Source organism: Antedon mediterranea, chromosome 7, assembly GCF_964355755.1.
Source record: "Antedon mediterranea chromosome 7, ecAntMedi1.1, whole genome shotgun sequence".
Classification (NCBI taxonomy): Eukaryota; Metazoa; Echinodermata; class Crinoidea; order Comatulida; family Antedonidae; genus Antedon; species Antedon mediterranea.
The window spans coordinates 29,065,997-29,087,111 of NC_092676.1; the positions used below are offsets into that span (position 1 = coordinate 29,065,997).

The 21,115-nt window shown below is 32.6% G+C and overlaps 1 protein-coding gene across 4 annotated transcripts in view; it reads right to left on the bottom strand.

Moving 5' to 3' along the window:
* The window catches only part of LOC140053837 (oxysterol-binding protein-related protein 8-like), a 32,222-nt gene that overhangs the window by 4,013 nt on the left and 7,094 nt on the right, over positions 1-21,115 (bottom strand). For all 4 annotated transcript variants that reach the window (XM_072098521.1, XM_072098522.1, XM_072098524.1 and 1 more), the window contains 11 exons: positions 9,571-9,653; positions 7,517-7,708; positions 5,270-5,350; positions 3,963-4,085; positions 2,536-2,788; positions 2,030-2,184; positions 1,334-1,512; positions 1,022-1,103; positions 796-894; positions 470-665; positions 143-240 (listed from right to left, as the gene is read on the bottom strand). In XM_072098521.1, the coding sequence (XP_071954622.1) occupies positions 143-240; positions 470-665; positions 796-894; positions 1,022-1,103; positions 1,334-1,512; positions 2,030-2,184; positions 2,536-2,788; positions 3,963-4,085; positions 5,270-5,350; positions 7,517-7,708; positions 9,571-9,653 (1,541 nt within the window). The remainder of the gene's footprint in view (positions 1-142; positions 241-469; positions 666-795; positions 895-1,021; positions 1,104-1,333; positions 1,513-2,029; positions 2,185-2,535; positions 2,789-3,962; positions 4,086-5,269; positions 5,351-7,516; positions 7,709-9,570; positions 9,654-21,115) is intronic.

The following is a 21,115-nucleotide window of genomic DNA, read 5'->3' on the forward strand; positions in this document are numbered from 1 at the left end:
TAACATTTATAAAGCGCAAGAGACAAAGGTTTCAAAGCGCTGTGTTTTCCAAGATCTGTGCAAGTAATAGCGTGTGATTATGCTTCTCTGAAGATGTTACTACATTGAATACACTCTTTATATTTCCTCTAAATTCTCTTACCTTAAGTTTAAAGTCAAGTTCTGCTCTATAGCCAGTTTTCTCGCATTCTATAGATACTTTCCCCCCATATTCCATCGTTAATGTACCATATAAAATGCCTGATAAAAAGGATATGTACAGTTTAACAAAAAACAACAACAAATTTATTTACCATCTTTATTGAGGGTGGCTTATCTAGTTCCAGTGAAGAAATTGATCATTAAGGGTATAAAGTATTTACATTAAAATAATTTGAGTTAGCATCCATAGCCTAGGTGCATATCTACTAAACCATAATTGATTTTCAATGTAAAATATATGAAAGGCTTAAGTAAATACTTAACTAACCTTTACAATTTGCATACGGCATAGTTATAAGGTAGTCTTCTCCACGGGTAAGGAATGTGAGCTTGCCAACGCCATCCATGAGAGCTGATACAGAATTACCATAGAACTTTGACTTGGCTAGAATACCACCACTTATACAGAAACCATCCTTGCGGTTTGATATGTGAAAGACTGAGATCGGCGGGTGATGCGAAACCTAGAAAACACATTATTCATTAAAAAAGGTGTATCAATTGGTACGGCACTAAGAGTAACCTGTATTGAATTAAAACCGTTGGATAGGCTACAAATAAGTAAAAAGGCTGAGAGGATATATTTATTCTTACCTGCTCTGCAATGTAGAACGTCCTACTGTTCGTCTTAGCGTGTGTCCACAAACAACGGTACGTCTCTCCTATGATAGGGTTGTAAGGTTTCTTTAAACCCTGAAACAAATCAAGCATATCATATTAATATTTTTTTATATACGTCCAGTTTACTATTTATTGTCCTTGTAAGACTTTAATTGTAGATCTTATTTTTGAATGTAATTCTAAATTGTTTTCAACTTACTTTTGGTTTTTTATAAAATCCAGATAGATACCACTTAACCACTGATTTCATTCTAGTGTAAGGATTCTCTTCTATAGCAGCTCTGAAAAATAAATTTTTCTTTAACTTTTTTTTTATATTTCATACTCATCCAAATTACAGGATAATTTTAAAATAGCACCATCCTTAAAGCTCTGTCTACACTATCAAACTAAGTGCGATGTGTCCAAATATGGTAGTGATATGACATCATTGTGTCCAAATGGACATAATTTTTTGTCACATAAAGTTTGATAGCGTAGACAGAGAGCTTAAGAATAAAAAAAAACATACTCAGACAACATATCAGCATGATAGTAGAAATCCGTAAGCTTGTCTAGAAGTGACCTAGGTTCAAGTATAAAGGTCGGTAGTACGACCTTTGACAGGTCCATTCCAGGTCGTACTTGCTTTATTAATCCCCATATAAGACCTTTGTTTTCTTCACCTAGAGTTTCTGATTGTGTATTCTCCTGTGGAATTAAATAAATGAATGGAATGTTTATTTAAATATCCTTGAAATTGTAATTAAATACTGTTGTAATATGGTTTGAATTGTGAGAATTTATTTATTTATTTCGGTATAAAAATATAATACAAAAAGGAGCAAAAGCTGAAAGCATTGTATGTACACACTAAAAATATTATGGGCAGCACACACAAGGAAAAACAATACATTAGTAAGCAAAAACAAGAACCATATACAAATACAGACAATTGTCAGACTACACATTGCTATAGTAATCTGCACCTGCCCAGCATTTTTCATCTATATTGTATTTAAAACATAGGTCATTTATTATCATACTATCTCTTTGTAAGTCATATATTAAGTATATTGTTTAGCATACCAAACCTTAGAAGATGGTTAAATTGGAATGAATTTCTCTTTTTGAAAAATAATATATGGCCTTACAACAAGCATTTCTTTAATTCTAAATATTTAATCATGAATCAGTTTATACTTCATAATAATAATACTAATCGTACCAAACCAAGTTCCTCTGCTTCATTCAATACATAAGTGGTTTCTCTTAGTGGGACTGGTAACGGTTCTACACTGTCTTCCTCCTCTGACATTTCCGAGTCAGACTTACTTTCTTGGTCCTTCTCCTCATCTTTCTCAATATCAGATTCATCCAAGCCTGAGAGAAAGCGAAGGTCATAAAAGGTCCTAAATTACTATTAAAACTCATTTGTGATACCAGATTTGTTGTTTTGTAGTTGTTGTTGTACTTGCTTGTTTTATTTGGGATCTTGCACACAACAAGAAACATTGTTTTCTTCTAATACAAGATACTTAATAATGGTCTTTAAAATGGCTTCATTATATTATGTATTGTTTATGTTGCCATTATTGAAATAATAAAGGTTCTTCTTGAATTTCATCTTAGTTCTTGTAAAAACCAAACATTTTAGCCCAATCTTAGTACTAAATTTAACAGTGTCCGTTTTTGTTCGTTTTATTTTAAATTTTTCGAAAACTTCTACTGTACCTTGGTTGGCAAAGTGTTTCTCAATTTCCGATTCATCGAGTGAATTAGTTTCAAGCTGGAAAGACTGTGTGAGTAGATTAGTGTCGATCTGTCCGCTGTCTCTCATCGACTTCATTAAAAGACTAGAGCATCGTAACGCCAGCTCCAAGGCATCCATCCAACATTTGCCGTCAGCTTCCGATGGCGCCCGGAATATTAAGTAGTTATTAGGCAGTGGGATTGTAAGCGCTCCCATGGATTCACCTTTAGGCCCCTAACATGAATAATAATAAAAAAGTTTTATTTTTTTATTTTTTAAAAATTTATATCATAATTTAGGCAAATTGCCAAGAATAACCATAAGCAAAATCATTCACTATACTTCGTAAAGGTGGCAATCCTGTTCAGAAGACATACATACTTAAGATGCTCTAGGTAAACAAAGTCTTACTACAAGTCTTTTGAAGTGAAGCTGTAATTTGTCATTAGAAAAAAAATCTGACATATGACAGGACTTGGACCCAGGACCCTTGGATTGGCAGCCAAGCATCATAACCACCAAGCCACAACTCTACTAAATAAATTGATGCTATAACACTATAAACATAATGTAGACACTTTTTTGTAATGTTTTTGTTTTTGAGTTCGTATTGTGTCCGTTGGATATTGTGCTCCGCCAACAGAGCAGAGAATTTCTATGTTTTTTCTTAAAACAATTGAAAATAAATGATACTTGACTTGATTATTATTCCTTTAAAAAAACATTGGAACTTGTAAATTGCATATTTTTGTTTTATATACATTGTTTCAGAATTGTTATATTTTGCACAGTACCATGAAAAAAAGTATATTCCTGAAAAAACTATTGAACTATGATATTTACAATTAAGAATAGTAGGAAATAGCAATTACTTAAAAATCAATACTTATTATTAATTTATTGTTTCTAAATTGATATTACAACTCAAACAATAAATAGAAATATGAATAATACAATAAGATATGAGAAGGAATCTATAAATATAGATGGCCTTAACCGTGGATCTTTAATTGCAAGGATTTTTCTCATTCGTAATAGTGTTTGGATCAATATACTGTAGTACATCAGGCAGACATAACACATTGCTGCATTCAAATAGCTGGATCATTGCAGAGTTTTGAAACAGTGCTGTCTGTTAATAAGAGTATCTGTGGTCTACTTTTTTTCTTGTCTAGTTCAGTTTTTATTTATCTATTTCTTCTTTATATTGGTGATGGTGATCTCTTTCGTGTCAAAACTGTTAACCTCCTAGAGGTCAAACTACAGGAACTTAATGCAAATGTATGTGGTAGGGTTGTCAAGAAAACTCAGATCTTAGATATATCTGAGTTTTCTAGACAACCATGTGGTAACTCATTTTAAACAATTTTAAGTTGGCCTATTAATCATAAAATGCATTTCAACTTACCTTAGTGGCCCAAACAGATTGGTCCAATGGATGATAAAGTTTAAAACAGAAGCCATCCTTCTTTGACGGACGCTCTATCAATTCACATGTATTTAATAATATAGTTCCAACCCACTGACCATGCTAAAAATATATATAAAAAGTTATTATTTATATAAAGGTTAATTTGACTATTTGTATGCATGTATTAAATTACAATAGTAATAGATGCACATTAAAGCAATTAAATCTTCCCAAATACTAATTATACCATTTGCTAGTGTAAACTGAATTTTATTTTAACTAAAGTTCAATATCAGGGGCACATCCAAGGGATCCAATTTAACAAATTGTAATGCAAAAGATTGGACATCAAATTAAGTTCAGCACTTCATTGCACTACTTGTAGTAGGCCCTCCCCCCACCCACCCACTATTTAAAAAAAAATCCTGGATTAGCCACTGAATATTATTATTTTAAGCAAATCCAGGCTATGTTCAGACTTCCTTACAGAGCCTCTCTCTATGATATGCTATTTGGGTAAAATTTACAAGTTTCAACATAGTCTCTCAAACATGCATCATGCATAGCCAGCACGTAAACTGTAGAATGATTCTAATATTATTGATCATATTACATAAGCAGTAAGCCAAGTGCACAGCTAGAATCTAAAATATCATCATTAACGTAATTGCTATTTTGAGCCACGTTATCGTCAAAACCATAAAACCAATCATATATTCCTGCGGACGTCATTTATGTTGATTTTATTCATAAAGCTTTAAAAAATTGTTGATGGGTCTCGTTTCAGTTGCAGTTGACATTTAGTTCAATAAAAACAAACAGCATCATTTTATCTTTTGTCCAATGTAAACCATCACAGTTTTATTAGCAATGTAAACAGGAGTTTTATACAAAAATGTTAAAGGTTAAATCACCATTCTAACAATAGCAATTATGACCATAGTATAAAACCATCACAGTTTAGTAAAGATCACAGAAGTTTAGTTCAATACTATAGCAAGCTTTCATTTCAGGACAGTAATTTTTACAAAAGATTAATTTTTAAAGATAGATTGTCCCCCTGAAAAAATAAATAAAAATGTTTTTGTTGAATATGCCATTTTAATGTCACATAATAGTTATTTACTTTGACCAAAAGTTGGATTATTAATCTTAATTTTTCATGTTTTTGGGGACAATACATCTTTAATCTGTGCATTCCCAGTCCACACTCATTCTGTTCGGTGTCTGGACTGTATTTAGCCGATTTACCAGTCATTCTTCGTTCAATAGTCATTCTACTAAAGCTTGTCTTTTATTTTTACCTTTGGTCCTTTATATAGTATAAACAATCCTGGCTTCAACACACACCACAGCTTGGTCCAGCCTTTTAATGTACCTCGAACCTAGAAAACAAATCAAGGATTCAAAATGATAATGACTCATAAACTTGGGATGGGAGTGAGTATATATACCTCATTAACACAATGTTGCAGGTAGGCCATATATAAATATTATCATGGGTCATTCAGAAAAAAATCAAGTGGGCTTTATTCAATTTATTAAAATTGTTATTAATACACTGTATATACAATTTTGTGGGTCAAAAATAATAGGTTGGCCATCTTATACACTACTTTATTTATCTACGAAGGCAGGATGGTTTTTTCCTTGGGCCGTGCAATGATAATCATCCCAATAATTTTATTTATTTTATGTCTTTAGGCAAGCCAAGGATTACCAGTACTGTAGTAAATTAATCACTGTCCTAATCAGGTATGTGGTAAATCCCCCTTATAATAAGCCCAAGGTGGGCTTAATATTGTATATTGTACCCTTGTCAACTGACTGAATCAACTGATTTATACTGGATATCCTGGATATAACTTCTACTATTAGTGAATGTGAAAATTAAATATTTCTTCAAAGTAATGATGTGGACAAACATGATTTCACTGGCAAAAAACTGATCTACAATGAATTCGTCCCAGTTTTACCAACGTTTAATATTTCATATCCTATTGTATACTCCTTGTATAAATTGTAATGATTCAAAGTCACGAAGAGTGCTCATGTGAAAGCATACATTCAATTTCAAATAATGAATTTTTTAATAACACACAAAAAAAATCAATTTACGTATCGTGTTTCAAACAACAATTTAAAGAAAACGCTAATGAATTTCATGCAACTGGTAATAGTCTCGGAATGTTGTAAACTGGAACTGTTGTAAGTGATGTGATTCGGTGATGCTTACTCTAGTAGTAATTTAATCTGACTGATATAGTCCACAATTTAAAATCAATTTTTAATTTACTAAATATTCCACTAAGCCAAAGTAAATACAGGGTGTTCTTTTCAACCTCAAGGGATACAGAATGATGTTAATAATAACTACTCTGTACTCTCAATGAGTTACAAATAAACTTCCTATATGAAATACTCTCCTTGCAATTCAATCATTTTTATGTTCCCCAGAATCGCGAAAAGTTATGTGGTCGATCACATGTGTGTGTGTTTCTTTCTGTATTTATTAGTTACTGTAGCAGGATTACTCAAAAAGTTATTGTCTGATTTTCATAAGATTTCAAAGGATGGTCTCATAGCTGGCAACATGCCATTACATTTTCATATGCCTAGGCGAAGGTTTGCGCTCTCTTCTAGTTTTGAATTTCTTTTGGGACACAATTTTGAAGCCATACATTTATTTTTAAAATGAATGTATATCCTTTCGAAATTGCTAAGTATTTTATTTTATAGGATTTCATAGCTGAATGTGTTCTTTTTGTGTACACCGACAAGTTATTCATAATATGAGTGGCAACAAATACTGCTAGACTGCTAATGTATCTCAGGAGAATTCAACAAAAATATCCAATTTCCAGGTTTTTTGAAAAATTATGAGGAAAGTTTGAAAATCAAGATCTGCATATGCAAGTATTTATCAAATTCCATTATAAAATGACTGTATCCGTTTTACAAAATTGCACAGTTATCATAATATTTCATAAACTAACATATTTTTTTAAAGTGGAGATGCAAAATATATGTTATGTTTTCATTGCATATTTACATTTTCTTTCATGGAACATTAAACTCTCAGCATTTCTCAAACATTTGTACAATATATGACACATTTTAAATGTAATATTTTTCCATTTTCCATTTAGATATTCAGTGACATTAACATTTCAAAATATGTTGATGTGTTTAATGTTAATAATGTGAATAATTTAAATTAATGAATTTTGTGTGAATTTCTGACACAAATGTCTAAATTATTAATGTACTTTTTGTCCTTTTAATATTAATAGACCTGTCGCCAATCGCGCAAAGCGGACGTCAAGTGTACAGAGAATAAACTACATCAAATCAAATTCGAACGAAATTTACCGTCATTCTGACATTATACTTTCCACGATTTGTTTCCATATTTGTCTGTTTTGGGTAGCGATGGTTTGCTATTATGCTAAAGTCTACATTTTTTCCTTTTAATAAATCTTTTTTTATTTGGTTTATCCAGTTCTCTTTTCAGTTTTAAAATGTTTTTTTTTATTAAATAAAATACATACCTTCAAAAAATCTGCCATGACAACTATGGCCGGATCAGACAGCGCACTCAACAACTCCTTAGTGACGCGTTTCTTTTCACGTTTATAGTTTTTCTTCTGCACCTTAAGCGACTCACGTTTTGATATTTTCGTCGACGTAGGGGTACTAGTTGACGCATGTCCGTCAACGGCAAGCGCCAACTTTCCTTCAGACTAAAAAAAAGAATAATTGTTAAAGCAAAATAAATGCAATGAAATTAATTTCTTTTAAATTTATTTTGATACAGTATTTTTATTTGTTAAATTTTATAGGCATTTTCAATTATACTATTACTGTATGTTACAGGGACACTAATTTGACGTTCTGTTGCTGACCTAACCTCTTGACCGCTTGTTGTCGAATTAATAAATGAAAAAAAAAGTTACAACCTATTATTAAGACAAAAACAGAACACTTTTATTCAAATATAGCATGCTTTATTGTCGATTTGTAAGCTCATTTTTAAAAATAAAATGCAATTACAGGATTGACTACATAATTTGGGACTGCTTTAATTACGGAAGCTTTTCGCAAGTCACACTTTATTAATGATGAGGACGACGCAAGACGTGACAGTCTTAATGCTTAATTACAATTTACTGCAAAGACAGACAAGTCTGTGACAGTTTGAAGACATTATTAATTAATAACGTCTATAAATTGACAAGCGAATTAAGACATACAGTACTCTAGTTGAACATGCAAAATGTCCCTCCCTGCACAACACTTTTAACATGATACAAGATAATCCATCGCAAAGCATCATAATCCCATCATGAAAAAAACAGTCAGAAAGAACATTAATTACATTTTTTTAAGTCAGTTTTTGTCTTAAAAATATTTAATGTATACCATTTAAGTTATTATAAATGTATGCTGCCTTAATTTTTTGAATAAATGTTGAATTTCCTTCCAGATATTTTTAAAACTCACATTAATTTAATAAACATTATAATTAAAAAGCACTATCTAACTAATTTTGTTATTTCAAGAAATAATGAATGGGTAATACCAGGAGGCTTTTAATTAAATGTCTGCATAAATAGTTGTTGAATATCATTTGTTATTTTGGTTAAATCTTGCTATTAATACAACTATCGCAGATTTCAAAGCCACTTCAATATATTCTAGGTCAAATTTCTAACTGCTTACAATTACTGAACATTTTGTTATTGAAAGAATACTGGATGGACAGAATTGTGAAAATGGATCTACTAATAATGTAAGTGCAATATGGAATATTAGGTATCATTAACAAGAGACAGAGACAATGCATGCAAGGACAGACAGACTCTAATTGCAGCCACGTCTTAAATCTGGAAGCGGTACGGCTTATTATTACATGAATACTGTACTTAGAACTTATTATTACATGAATACTGTACTTAGAACTTATTATTACATGAATACGGTACTTAGAACTTATTATTACATAAATACTGTACTTAGAACTTATTATTACATGAATACTGTACTTAGAACTTATTATTACATGAATACTGTACTTAGAACTTATTATTACATGAATACTGTACTTAGAACTTATTATTACATAAATACTTAGAACTTATTTTTAAGTACTATAGTTTGTATTGTTGTATTTAACAAACAAAAGGAAGGAAGATAAATTATATCTGAATGAATCCCTAGAATAGGAATACAATAGTTCTATTCTAGTATTCAAATTTAAAAGTGTTGTTATAATTAAAAAGTCGTAATCAAATGATCAAAGTTTTCTTCTATCCATTTTCAAATTATAAGCATTTTGGCCGCTTCTTGTGGAAACCATTGGCACATTAGATTATTTGTTGTTGTTAAGCTCTGTCTACGCTATCAAACTTTATGTGACAAATCTAAGTATATGGACATGATGATGTCATATTACTATTATATTTGGCCAAATCACTCCTATATTTGGGCGTTTATTTTGTAAAGCTAGTTTGATAGTGTAGACAGACCTTTAGAATGTTTACTAAAATTGTAAATAAATAATTTTGTGTTCATTCGGAAAACATCACACAAAACATTTGCTTACCCTACTTCGTTGTCCATTAAACTTGGTTGAACCACGAAGAGCTTCACGTTGAAAAAACTCATTTTGTTCTTCTGAACCAAGTACTAAAAAAAACAAAGAAAACATATTAATGTATTAAGCAATTGACATTGTTGAAACAAATGATATTCTTTTGATTAAACTTAAATTATTTATATATCCCACATATGGCATTATATCCAGGATTATAGGTAATGTGTCACATAAAGTATTTATCACATAATGTTATGTTAGTTATAGGTACCTGTACCTGTATCATAGGCAAATTCTGTGATAGGCCTACTGTACAGTGACACATGTATTACAGTAGGTGTGACACCTGTATCATAGGCAAATTCTGTGATATAGTGTCTCATGTATTAGATGTTACACCTGTATCATTCATAAGGATGTGTCTACTAAACAAGAGAGTAAGTATTCCTATCAATAATGTTAACTTTGTATTATTTACTTTATCTAATTATGCATTTTGTTACAATTTCTTCCATTTTAACAGGTAAAAGTCAGAATGGTTCAACTTTCGACTCTGATGAAGAAAGGGAAATGTGTCACTATATCTATCACAAAATTTTCAAATTCAAAGCAGGACACTTTAGTAGTAATTGTATACAGCTTATACAATAACATCACTAAGCATATTGTAAATCAACGGATTAACCCATTTAAACACAACATTCACACAATACAAACACACAAATAAATCAGTATTTTGCATTTAAATTGCTTATATAAGTACACATTTAAAGTGAACTACTACCACCAGTTAAAACTACACAGAAATTGTAGTTTTAAATCTTCTATCCAAAGATTTTTGATAATTAAAGAGATTTTGGAATTTATAGTTGAGAATTACAAGTGAAACCATTCTTATTATTAATCATTGGTACTTTACAGACAAGTGTTAAGCTCTGTCTACACTATCAAACTTTACAGTATGTGACAAAATGTGCCCATATATGGACATGATGACATCACTACCAAATTTGGGAATATCACTACCATATTTGAGAATATCAACACTACCATATTTGAGCACATCACACATTTTTGTCAAACTAGCTTGATAGTGTGAACAGAGCTTAAGTTAAGTCCTGGTTTTCTAATAACATTATAATAAAATATTAAAATCTAACACAGTCGCCTTTCACCATCAAACTAACTTGAAATGAAATACAGTACTAGCCTATTTATTCATACTAGATAGTTTTTTATATTGACCATAAACTTCACGTCAATACGTTACCTCTTGAAACCTAGGCTGATTAAAGTAGAGCTATAAAAAATAACGAATATAAATGATATTAAATGAAATTGAACGACGACGACAAGCAGTCATCCTTGTTTGAAATAAACCTTCTGGCTCAGAGACAAGACAGTTTTTAGCATTTTGCTTCAACTTAAATGAACACTATCAATTTACAGTGTCAACAGAATAAAATAGTATCATTACATTAAAGCTCAGTTGCACTAAAAAAATCTGAAATCAGTTTATTATTCAACATAAAATGATAAACAAATAGAGAGTTACACCGCTAAATCTTTCAACCTTTAAAATAAAAAGCAAGAATACTCGGCTGCACCAAGCAGCATTGAGTGGCATGGTGCGCAAAACTCAGCGGGCTAAGATATAATATAAACAATATCTCCTAATTATATAATCAGTAATTTTAGTAATCCAATACAACAGCTGCATAGATATATACATTACTGTTATTGTACAAATTATATATACAAAGTTAATGAAATCAATGTGGGATCATACAATGTGGGATCATACAATGTGGGATCATACAATGTGGGATCATACAATGTGGGATCATACAATGTGGGATCATACAATGTGGGATCGCTCATGGGGGAAAATATTATTAATTTTTACTAAATGTATATAATAAAGTATCTCTATTGGTTTCATTCAGGACAGTGTTCCGAGATTTTACATCAAAAAACAATTTATCCCAATATCTAAAATTGTATAAGATTTTTGTATGTCAATCAGGTAAATTAGAGAGAAAAAGAAAAAATTCTGATGAGAAAAAATTGACTGAAAAATAAGATATCTTACCTGTAGAAAGAGTGGGTACCACGCTTTTTGAGCGACCTCTAGGCCGACCTTCCAACTTCAGTTGCGTTGACTTAAACATATTTTTGAATCATACATGTGACTGTAATATCAGTGCTTACAATAAGCAAGGAACTTAGTCTGCTACTTATAATGTTCTTTCACCGTAAATCACACAACACAGAAGATAAATTAATTGACCAAGATAAAGATGGATAAAGTCATTTCTTAACGTTTTATGAATTCAGCAGTGATGTACACATTCTATTACAAATTACAGATTATTATTAGTAAAAATACAAAGCGTTTTTGAAAACAATTTAAAGTTTGACAGTGATTTGTTCTCTGCAAGCAAAAATATAAACAAATTTGAATCTGAAGAAAAAATGTAAAGTAAAACAAAATAAAACTAAATAATTATAAATAATAATAATAATAATAATTTATTTGGAGATTACACTTTTACAACAGTGGCACTCGACCAAATGAAGGTGCATCCAAGAGAAATATACAAAAAAAAAAAACATGATATAGAAAATAACAATATGTTTTCCAAATATTTACTATCAATACCAGAAAAATAGTGTTTCATCCAAAATAATTCAAAGACCAAAATGAACACACATCAGTCTGAAAAAAACTGCAGCAGCACTTGTCACCAACTAAGAATATTAATACAACGTCTTGGTTGAAATTAAAAGTACATATTAAAATAAAAAGAAAGTATCAGCAAAGATTGAGCCATTGAAACTGAATTAAAAACACATAGAACCTGATGATTACCACGATCGAAAAGAAAAGATGCAGACGTACGGTCTAAGTACAACGTGTAATGATGACTAATGGGCAGCCGGCAGCATTCAACGAGATAATTTGACCAATGTATACGATAAATGTCCAAACGGTCACTAACTGTAAACAGAAGGTTTATAAAGAATGGCAAATCCTGTTTTACGATAATGAAATAAAAGCAAAGATATGTTATCTAACCAATTTATACGTCCCAGTTATTAATATGTCTGATATGATTGGACGATTTGGACCAATCAATCATGAAGATATGAAGGCCGATTCAGTTTGATTATTCTCTTCTCATTTATAAAATTCCATGTAGCGATGGCATAGTTATATCAATTACATTAATACATTGAGGCTTTCCTTAAATGAATCCTTATGGATTACACACACACAATCTGGACATATATTTGTTTTCCACGTATCTAATGTTACATGATGTATGTATTAATTAATTCCTTATATGGCAGTTTACATTAGGCAATAATTTTCCGTGTGGAGACTCTCTCTCTCAAAATGTACAGTAGTTATTTGAATTAGGACACATCGATTTCAATCGCAGCTCGCAAAAACTCATAAATACCACCCAAACTGTATACTAACTAATAGTAATAATAGCCCATCATTCCTTGAGAGCCTAAAATTGAGACGCCACTCACAGTACTGCACTCAACTTGAGACGCCACTCACAGTACTGCACTCAACTTGAGACGCCACTCACAGTACTGCACTCAACTTGAGACGCCACTCACAGTACTGCACTCAACTTGAGACGCCACTCACAGTACTGCACTCAACTTGAGACGCCACTCACAGTACTGCACTCAACTTGAGACGCCACTCACAGTACTGCACTCAACTTGAGACGCCACTCACAGTACTGCACTCAACTTGAGACGCCACTCACAGTACTGCACTCAACTTGAGACGCCACTCACAGTACTGCACTCAACTGCACTCAACATATTCAAATATGAATTCAAGAACTTCTGAAATATAGTTTTCAGTTTCCATAATAAAAGTTGAAAGAAGCAGATCCAGTGAGGGCGTGTGGCGCAGTGTGTTGGACGTTGGACTACCGATCGTCAGACCTAGGTTCGAATCCAACTCTCGCCGCATTGCTTGTATCCGTAGGCAAGATACTTTACTTACGTTGCCTCTCTCCACCCAGGTGTATAAATGGGTACCCAGTTAGATCTAGACACAACTGCGCTGGTTACCGGCTGCATTATGGGAGTATGTTTCCATACGTGTTTGATCCCAACAAATACTGGGGTAATAATGCTTGTAAAGCGCCTTTGAGCATGATTACTCATGAAAAGGGCGCTATATAAATCTGGTATTATTATTATTATTATATATCCAATCTTTACTACCTGTAGCAAACAGCTAAATACACATATTCCAATATCACAAGTCACCCTTTGTATAAAATATATTATCACATTCTTAGCAAATACAGCATATTAATAATGCATCAAAAAATATAGTGACTAGTACTGGTTTATGATGAAACCAATATACAAACACATTTGGAAAAGTAAACACGTCTAACAAATACCAAATTCTAAAGGCTCAAAGAAGACAGGTTACTGTACAAAGATACTGAGATTCTTACACAATGTACTGTACCATGAAGAAGATATTAAATGCATTGAAACTATAAACAACATTCTATTCCGTCCAATCAAATTAAACGCATAGATTATGGTGTTTCCAATTACTAAATGGGAAATTTTAGAGATAATTTTAAATTCTAAACATAATTGTTGGCATTATCAGATAAATATTATTTTAATATATTTTAATCAAAACAAAGTAATTTTTTTTAATTCTTTTAATTTTATCTTAACCATTGAGAATGCTGCAAACAGTACCATGAAAACGAAACCAAACAGAAAATAAAACACGTTATTTCAAAATTAAACACAAAAAAATAAAATAACTTCAGAAGCCAGGTGGCACTACATCATATATAAAACAAAAAATAAAATGTAGAATTTAAAAATTAATTAATTAAAGGAAATCTAAGAGATAAATATGTTTTAAATGAAATGCATGACACACCCTTCAAACGATGCAGCCTGTATCGCCAATATCCTGAATCCAAGTGAGAAGGAACGTTGTTGTTTAAGCGTGCTAAATGCAAGAAAGCATCCTAAATGCAGGCTGAAATGAACCAACAATGAACAAATACAGCACTAATATTCCCTGGTACCCAGTTGATATCCAGTTGATATCCAGGTATTATTCAAACACAATGTTTGTTATCAATAATACACCATGAAAAAAGTTGATGATGTAATAAAGCTACATTGCCTGCAATTCAACAATTTACAGACCATAAACCATATTAAACAAGTTAAATACAGTGTTTAATTGAACTCATGACAGAATTAACGAAAAACTTGAAAAACAAAGTATACACCAAATAGATGATCATTTTCCTATCAATATTCCTATTGGTTTCAATGGTTCAATTATTAACTATTTTCACTAATATCCTGGTACAACAATCAAAGCCCTTGATACCTAATCCTTACTTGAACGAGTAAATCACTGCACATAAGCTGATCAATACTTATAAAAATACTTGTTATAAACAAACGGATGAACTAAAGCAGATATCACTAGAGATACTGTATCAGTTCCTCTTGCTAAAGCCACTCTCATGATACAAACCTATGCTTTTAATAGTATGATTAATACATGCTGTACAATAAACAATGTGAAGATTGAAGAGGTCATAAAACCAATCATCAAAATTGACCTCATATAACTTGATTGGTTAAAGAATATATGATTATTTTTTTATGTAAAACAGTAATAGTATACCTTTGATCTAAAGATAAAGTCTATAAAAATAAATTGGTGATATGATTAGTTTCTATCTATACAAATTACAACCATTAATGATAAATAAAACATTATTGCAATATAGAAAAATACATCATATTAATTTACATATATTTTTTAAGATATTACATTAATAAAAAAACAATTCTGATATTATGATAATGTGGTGTTAAAAAAAGCAAATTACACATTAATGTGGTGGAGGCGGCAAGTAGGACAGATTATGAAGATAACAAGTTTTACGCTTCTTTAAATAAAACATCTAAGCATCTAATAGAGGGCACTATAACCTTTTTTTTTTGTTCTGAATAACCATTTTCCTTTCAGATTTTCTGAGATTTTGATTACAAACTTTAAAAAATCATATAAAAAAGACGAAAAAAATATGTTTAAATTGCCTTGCTTAAAGTTAAACTGCATCTAGGCTAAACCTTATTAAACTTGTGCATTCCATATTGGGAAAATATGACAAACAAACATGGATGACTAAGCATTTCGGGACAACACTTAACCCATATAAGAATGAACTATCAATGTGCTGCACATTATTACCCCAGGTCATTTTTTGGATAAAAACTTGGCAACATACTCGCATAATAATGCAGCTAACTGTAGTCATCAGCGCATAATAATGCAGCTAACTGTAGTCATCAGCGCATAATAATGCAGCTAACTGTAGTCATCAGCGCATAATAATGCAGCTAACTGTAGTCATCAGCGCATAATAATGCAGCTAACTGTAGTAATCAGCGCATAATAATGCAGCTAACTGTAGTCATCAGCGCATAATAATGCAGCTAACTGTAGTAATCAGCGCATAATAATGCAGCTAACTGTAGTAATCAGCGCATAATAATGCAGCTAACTGTAGTCATCAGCGCATAATAATGCAGCTAACTGTAGTCATCAGCGCATAATAATGCAGCTAACTGTAGTCATCAGCGCATAATAATGCAGCTAACTGTAGTAATCAGCGCATAATAATGCAGCTAACTGTAGTCATCAGCGCATAATAATGCAGCTAACTGTAGTCATCAGCGCATAATAATGCAGCTAACTGTAGTCATCAGCGCATAATAATGCAGCTAACTGTAGTCATCAGCGCATAATAATGCAGCTAACTGTAGTCATCAGCGCATAATAATGCAGCTAACTGTAGTAATCAGCGCATAATAATGCAGCTAACTGTAGTAATCAGCGCATAATAATGCAGCTAACTGTAGTAATCAGCGCATAATAATGCAGCTAACTGTAGTCATCAGCGCATAATAATGCAGCTAACTGTAGTCATCAGCGCATAATAATGCAGCTAACTGTAGTAATCAGCGCATAATAATGCAGCTAACTGTAGTAATCAGCGCATAATAATGCAGCTAACTGTAGTCATCAGCGCATAATAATGCAGCTAACTGTAGTCATCAGCGCATAATAATGCAGCTAACTGTAGTAATCAGCGCATAATAATGCAGCTAACTGTAGTCATCAGCGCATAATAATGCAGCTAACTGTAGTCATCAGCGCATAATAATGCAGCTAACTGTAGTAATCAGCGCATAAGAATGCAGCTAACTGTAGTAATCAGCGCATAATAATGCAGCTAACTGTAGTCATCAGCGCATAATAATGCAGCTAACTGTAGTAATCAGCGCATAATAATGCAGCTAACTGTAGTCATCAGCGCATAATAATGCAGCTAACTGTAGTCATCAGCGCATAATAATGCAGCTAACTGTAGTAATCAGCGCATAATAATGCAGCTAACTGTAGTCATCAGCGCATAATAATGCAGCTAACTGTAGTAATCAGCGCATAATAATGCAGCTAACTGTAGTCATCAGCGCATAATAATGCAGCTAACTGTAGTCATCAGCGCATAATAATGCAGCTAGCTGTAGTAATCAGCGCATAATAATGCAGCTAACTGTAGTAATCAGCGCATAATAATGCAGCTAACTGTAGTAATCAGCGCATAATAATGCAGCTAACTGTAGTAATCAGCGCATAATAATGCAGCTAACTGTAGTAATCAGCGCATAATAATGCAGCTAACTGTAGTAATCAGCGCATAATAATGCAGCTAACTGTAGTCATCAGCGCATAATAATGCAGCTAACTGTAGTCATCAGCGCATAATAATGCAGCTAACTGTAGTCATCAGCGCATAATAATGCAGCTAACTGTAGTCATCAGCGCATAATAATGCAGCTAACTGTAGTCATCAGCGCATAATAATGCAGCTAACTGTAGTCATCAGCGCATAATAATGCAGCTAACTGTAGTCATCAGCGCATAATAATGCAGCTAACTGTAGTCATCAGCGCATAATAATGCAGCTAACTGTAGTCATCAGCGCATAATAATGCAGCTAACTGTAGTCATCAGCGCATAATAATGCAGCTAACTGTAGTCATCAGCGCATAATAATGCAGCTAACTGTAGTCATCAGCGCATAATAATGCAGCTAACTGTAGTCATCAGCGCATAATAATGCAGCTAACTGTAGTAATCAGCGCATAATAATGCAGCTAACTGTAGTCATCAGCGCATAATAATGCAGCTAACTGTAGTCATCAGCGCATAATAATGCAGCTAACTGTAGTCATCAGCGCATAATAATGCAGCTAACTGTAGTAATCAGCGCATAATAATGCAGCTAACTGTAGTCATCAGCGCATAATAATGCAGCTATCTGTAGTCATCAGCGCATAATAATGCAGCTAACTGTAGTCATCAGCGCATAATAATGCAGCTAACTGTAGTAATCAGCGCATAATAATGCAGCTAACTGTAGTCATCAGCGCATAATAATGCAGCTAACTGTAGTCATCAGCGCATAATAATGCAGCTAACTGTAGTCATCAGCGCATAATAATGCAGCTAACTGTAGTCATCAGCGCATAATAATGCAGCTAACTGTAGTCATCAGCGCATAATAATGCAGCTAACTGTAGTCATCAGCGCATAATAATGCAGCTAACTGTAGTCATCAGCGCATAATAATGCAGCTAACTGTAGTAATCAGCGCATAATAATGCAGCTAACTGTAGTCATCAGCGCATAATAATGCAGCTAACTGTAGTCATCAGCGCATAATAATGCAGCTAACTGTAGTAATCAGCGCATAATAATGCAGCTAACTGTAGTAATCAGCGCATAATAATGCAGCTAACTGTAGTCATCAGCGCATAATAATGCAGCTAACTGTAGTCATCAGCGCATAATAATGCAGCTAACTGTAGTAATCAGCGCATAATAATGCAGCTAACTGTAGTCATCAGCGCATAATAATGCAGCTAACTGTAGTAATCAGCGCATAATAATGCAGCTAACTGTAGTAATCAGCGCATAATAATGCAGCTAACTGTAGTAATCAGCGCATAATAATGCAGCTAACTGTAGTCATCAGCGCATAATAATGCAGCTAACTGTAGTCATCAGCGCATAATAATGCAGCTAACTGTAGTCATCAGCGCATAATAATGCAGCTAACTGTAGTCATCAGCGCATAATAATGCAGCTAACTGTAGTCATCAGCGCATAATAATGCAGCTAACTGTAGTCATCAGCGCATAATAATGCAGCTAACTGTAGTCATCAGCGCATAATAATGCAGCTAACTGTAGTCATCAGCGCATAATAATGCAGCTAACTGTAGTCATCAGCGCATAATAATGCAGCTAACTGTAGTCATCAGCGCATAATAATGCAGCTAACTGTAGTCATCAGCGCATAATAATGCAGCTAACTGTAGTCATCAGCGCATAATAATGCAGCTAACTGTAGTCATCAGCGCATAATAATGCAGCTAACTGTAGTCATCAGCGCATAATAATGCAGCTAACTGTAGTAATCAGCGCATAATAATGCAGCTAACTGTAGTAATCAGCGCATAATAATGCAGCTAACTGTAGTCATCAGCGCATAATAATGCAGCTAACTGTAGTCATCAGCGCATAATAATGCAGCTAACTGTAGTCATCAGCGCATAATAATGCAGCTAACTGTAGTCATCAGCGCATAATAATGCAGCTAACTGTAGTAATCAGCGCAAAGTTGTGTCTTGATTCAAGATTCAATTTTATTTGCCAATTTAAAATGGAAATAATATGAGTATATTTTCAACATTAAATTCTAAAATGTATATTTTATTAATAAAAGTATTATTATATAAAAGATCTAACCGGCACCCATTTTATACACCTGGGTGGAGAGAGGCAAATGTAAGTAAAGTGTCTTGCTTTTTTTTCTTTTTTTTTAAATATATATTTATATATATATTTTTGCTTTGTTTGGCAATAAAAGTTGAAAGAAGTAAAGTGTCTTGCTTAAGGATACAAGCAAATTGGCGAGGGTTGGATTTGAACCATGACCTCACAATCAGTAATCAAAAGTCCAACATACTGCAGTGCACGCCCTCACATACTATCTGAAGCCCTAGAATAAAAACATCCCCTTTAACCGTGTCCAATCATTACTAATCTAAACATTACTTAGTTAATATTGTAAGGGTCTTGTAATTGCCGACATGCAGCAATGATTCATCATCACCATTAATCTATCACTTATTAGTTGTGTAAACTATGCATGTCATAATAATAATTTATTGTGACTCTAAAGCACTGTCTACATTATAAAACTTTATGTGACAACAAAATGTGATGTTGCCAATATATGGAAATGATGATGTAATATCTACCGTAAACTAGTTTGATAGTGCAGATTGTAGCTTAAGATGAGAGTTGTCTGCTGCTTGTCTATTGTCCAGAAATCACTGTTGTGCCATTATTTATTTGCTTCAATTTATAGTCATATAATTCACACTCTAGGTTTTTGTTAGAGGAAAGCAGCTGTTAATAACTTTAGATACAAACTCATAAAAGTTGCTTTTTCTCCTTTGGACATAGTCAAAGCTGTCTGAGTATACAGTATTCACTTTTTTTTTCTTTATTCAAAAGAACGTTGAAATTCTAAACATTATAACCAAACAGTTACAGTTCTTGGACTTTATCTTTCCTTTTTAATGTCAACAAACAGAACCATTCTTTTTTCTTTTACAATTTCATTTACAAAATGACATTCTATTTTTAATACTATAAAGGAGGAATTATTCAACTATTATTGGAAGAATAGTTTATATTTGACTGCAAGAATAAATGTAGAATACAAAAGATAAAAAGCAACAAATGAAAATGACAATTGTACAATCTATTTAAAGATACCACTACAGTATGTGACTCACCATGTTCAAATATAGAAAAAGGGACATTCTCAACAAAGCCAAAATCCTGAAATTGATTGGACTACGATAAAAATAAACTTGGAACGCTAAAGATGTATTATATGCTAAATTTAAATATTAAATTAGGAATATATGCATTTTCAGTACAATCGGTTAATAAGTCTGTCTGTACAAAAGCTATGAAACATTTACATTGACATTTAGTAGTTTATACTACTACTAGGTAATTCAGTATTTTTATGGTATTATTTTTAATCAGGGAAGGTGAAATTCTTCCCTGGTATCAATACCCATCTGTTTATTTACAATACGGCTTATTGCTCCTGTTATTGCTATCAAAGTCAGTTGTATTCTAATACATACATACATGGGATCCTCCTCTTCTACGTCGTAGAACTGGAGTCGAAAACCTATTCAGCACCAAATAGCCTACTAAGGTGTTTGTTAAGAATTTTCTTCAATTGTGTAATGGCTTTGGCTTGCCTGACTTTTAAAACTGTCAAACAATCTTCAACAATCAAACCAACCATACAATAATCGCGGAACACTGATCTGTTTTCCAGATAAAACTGATC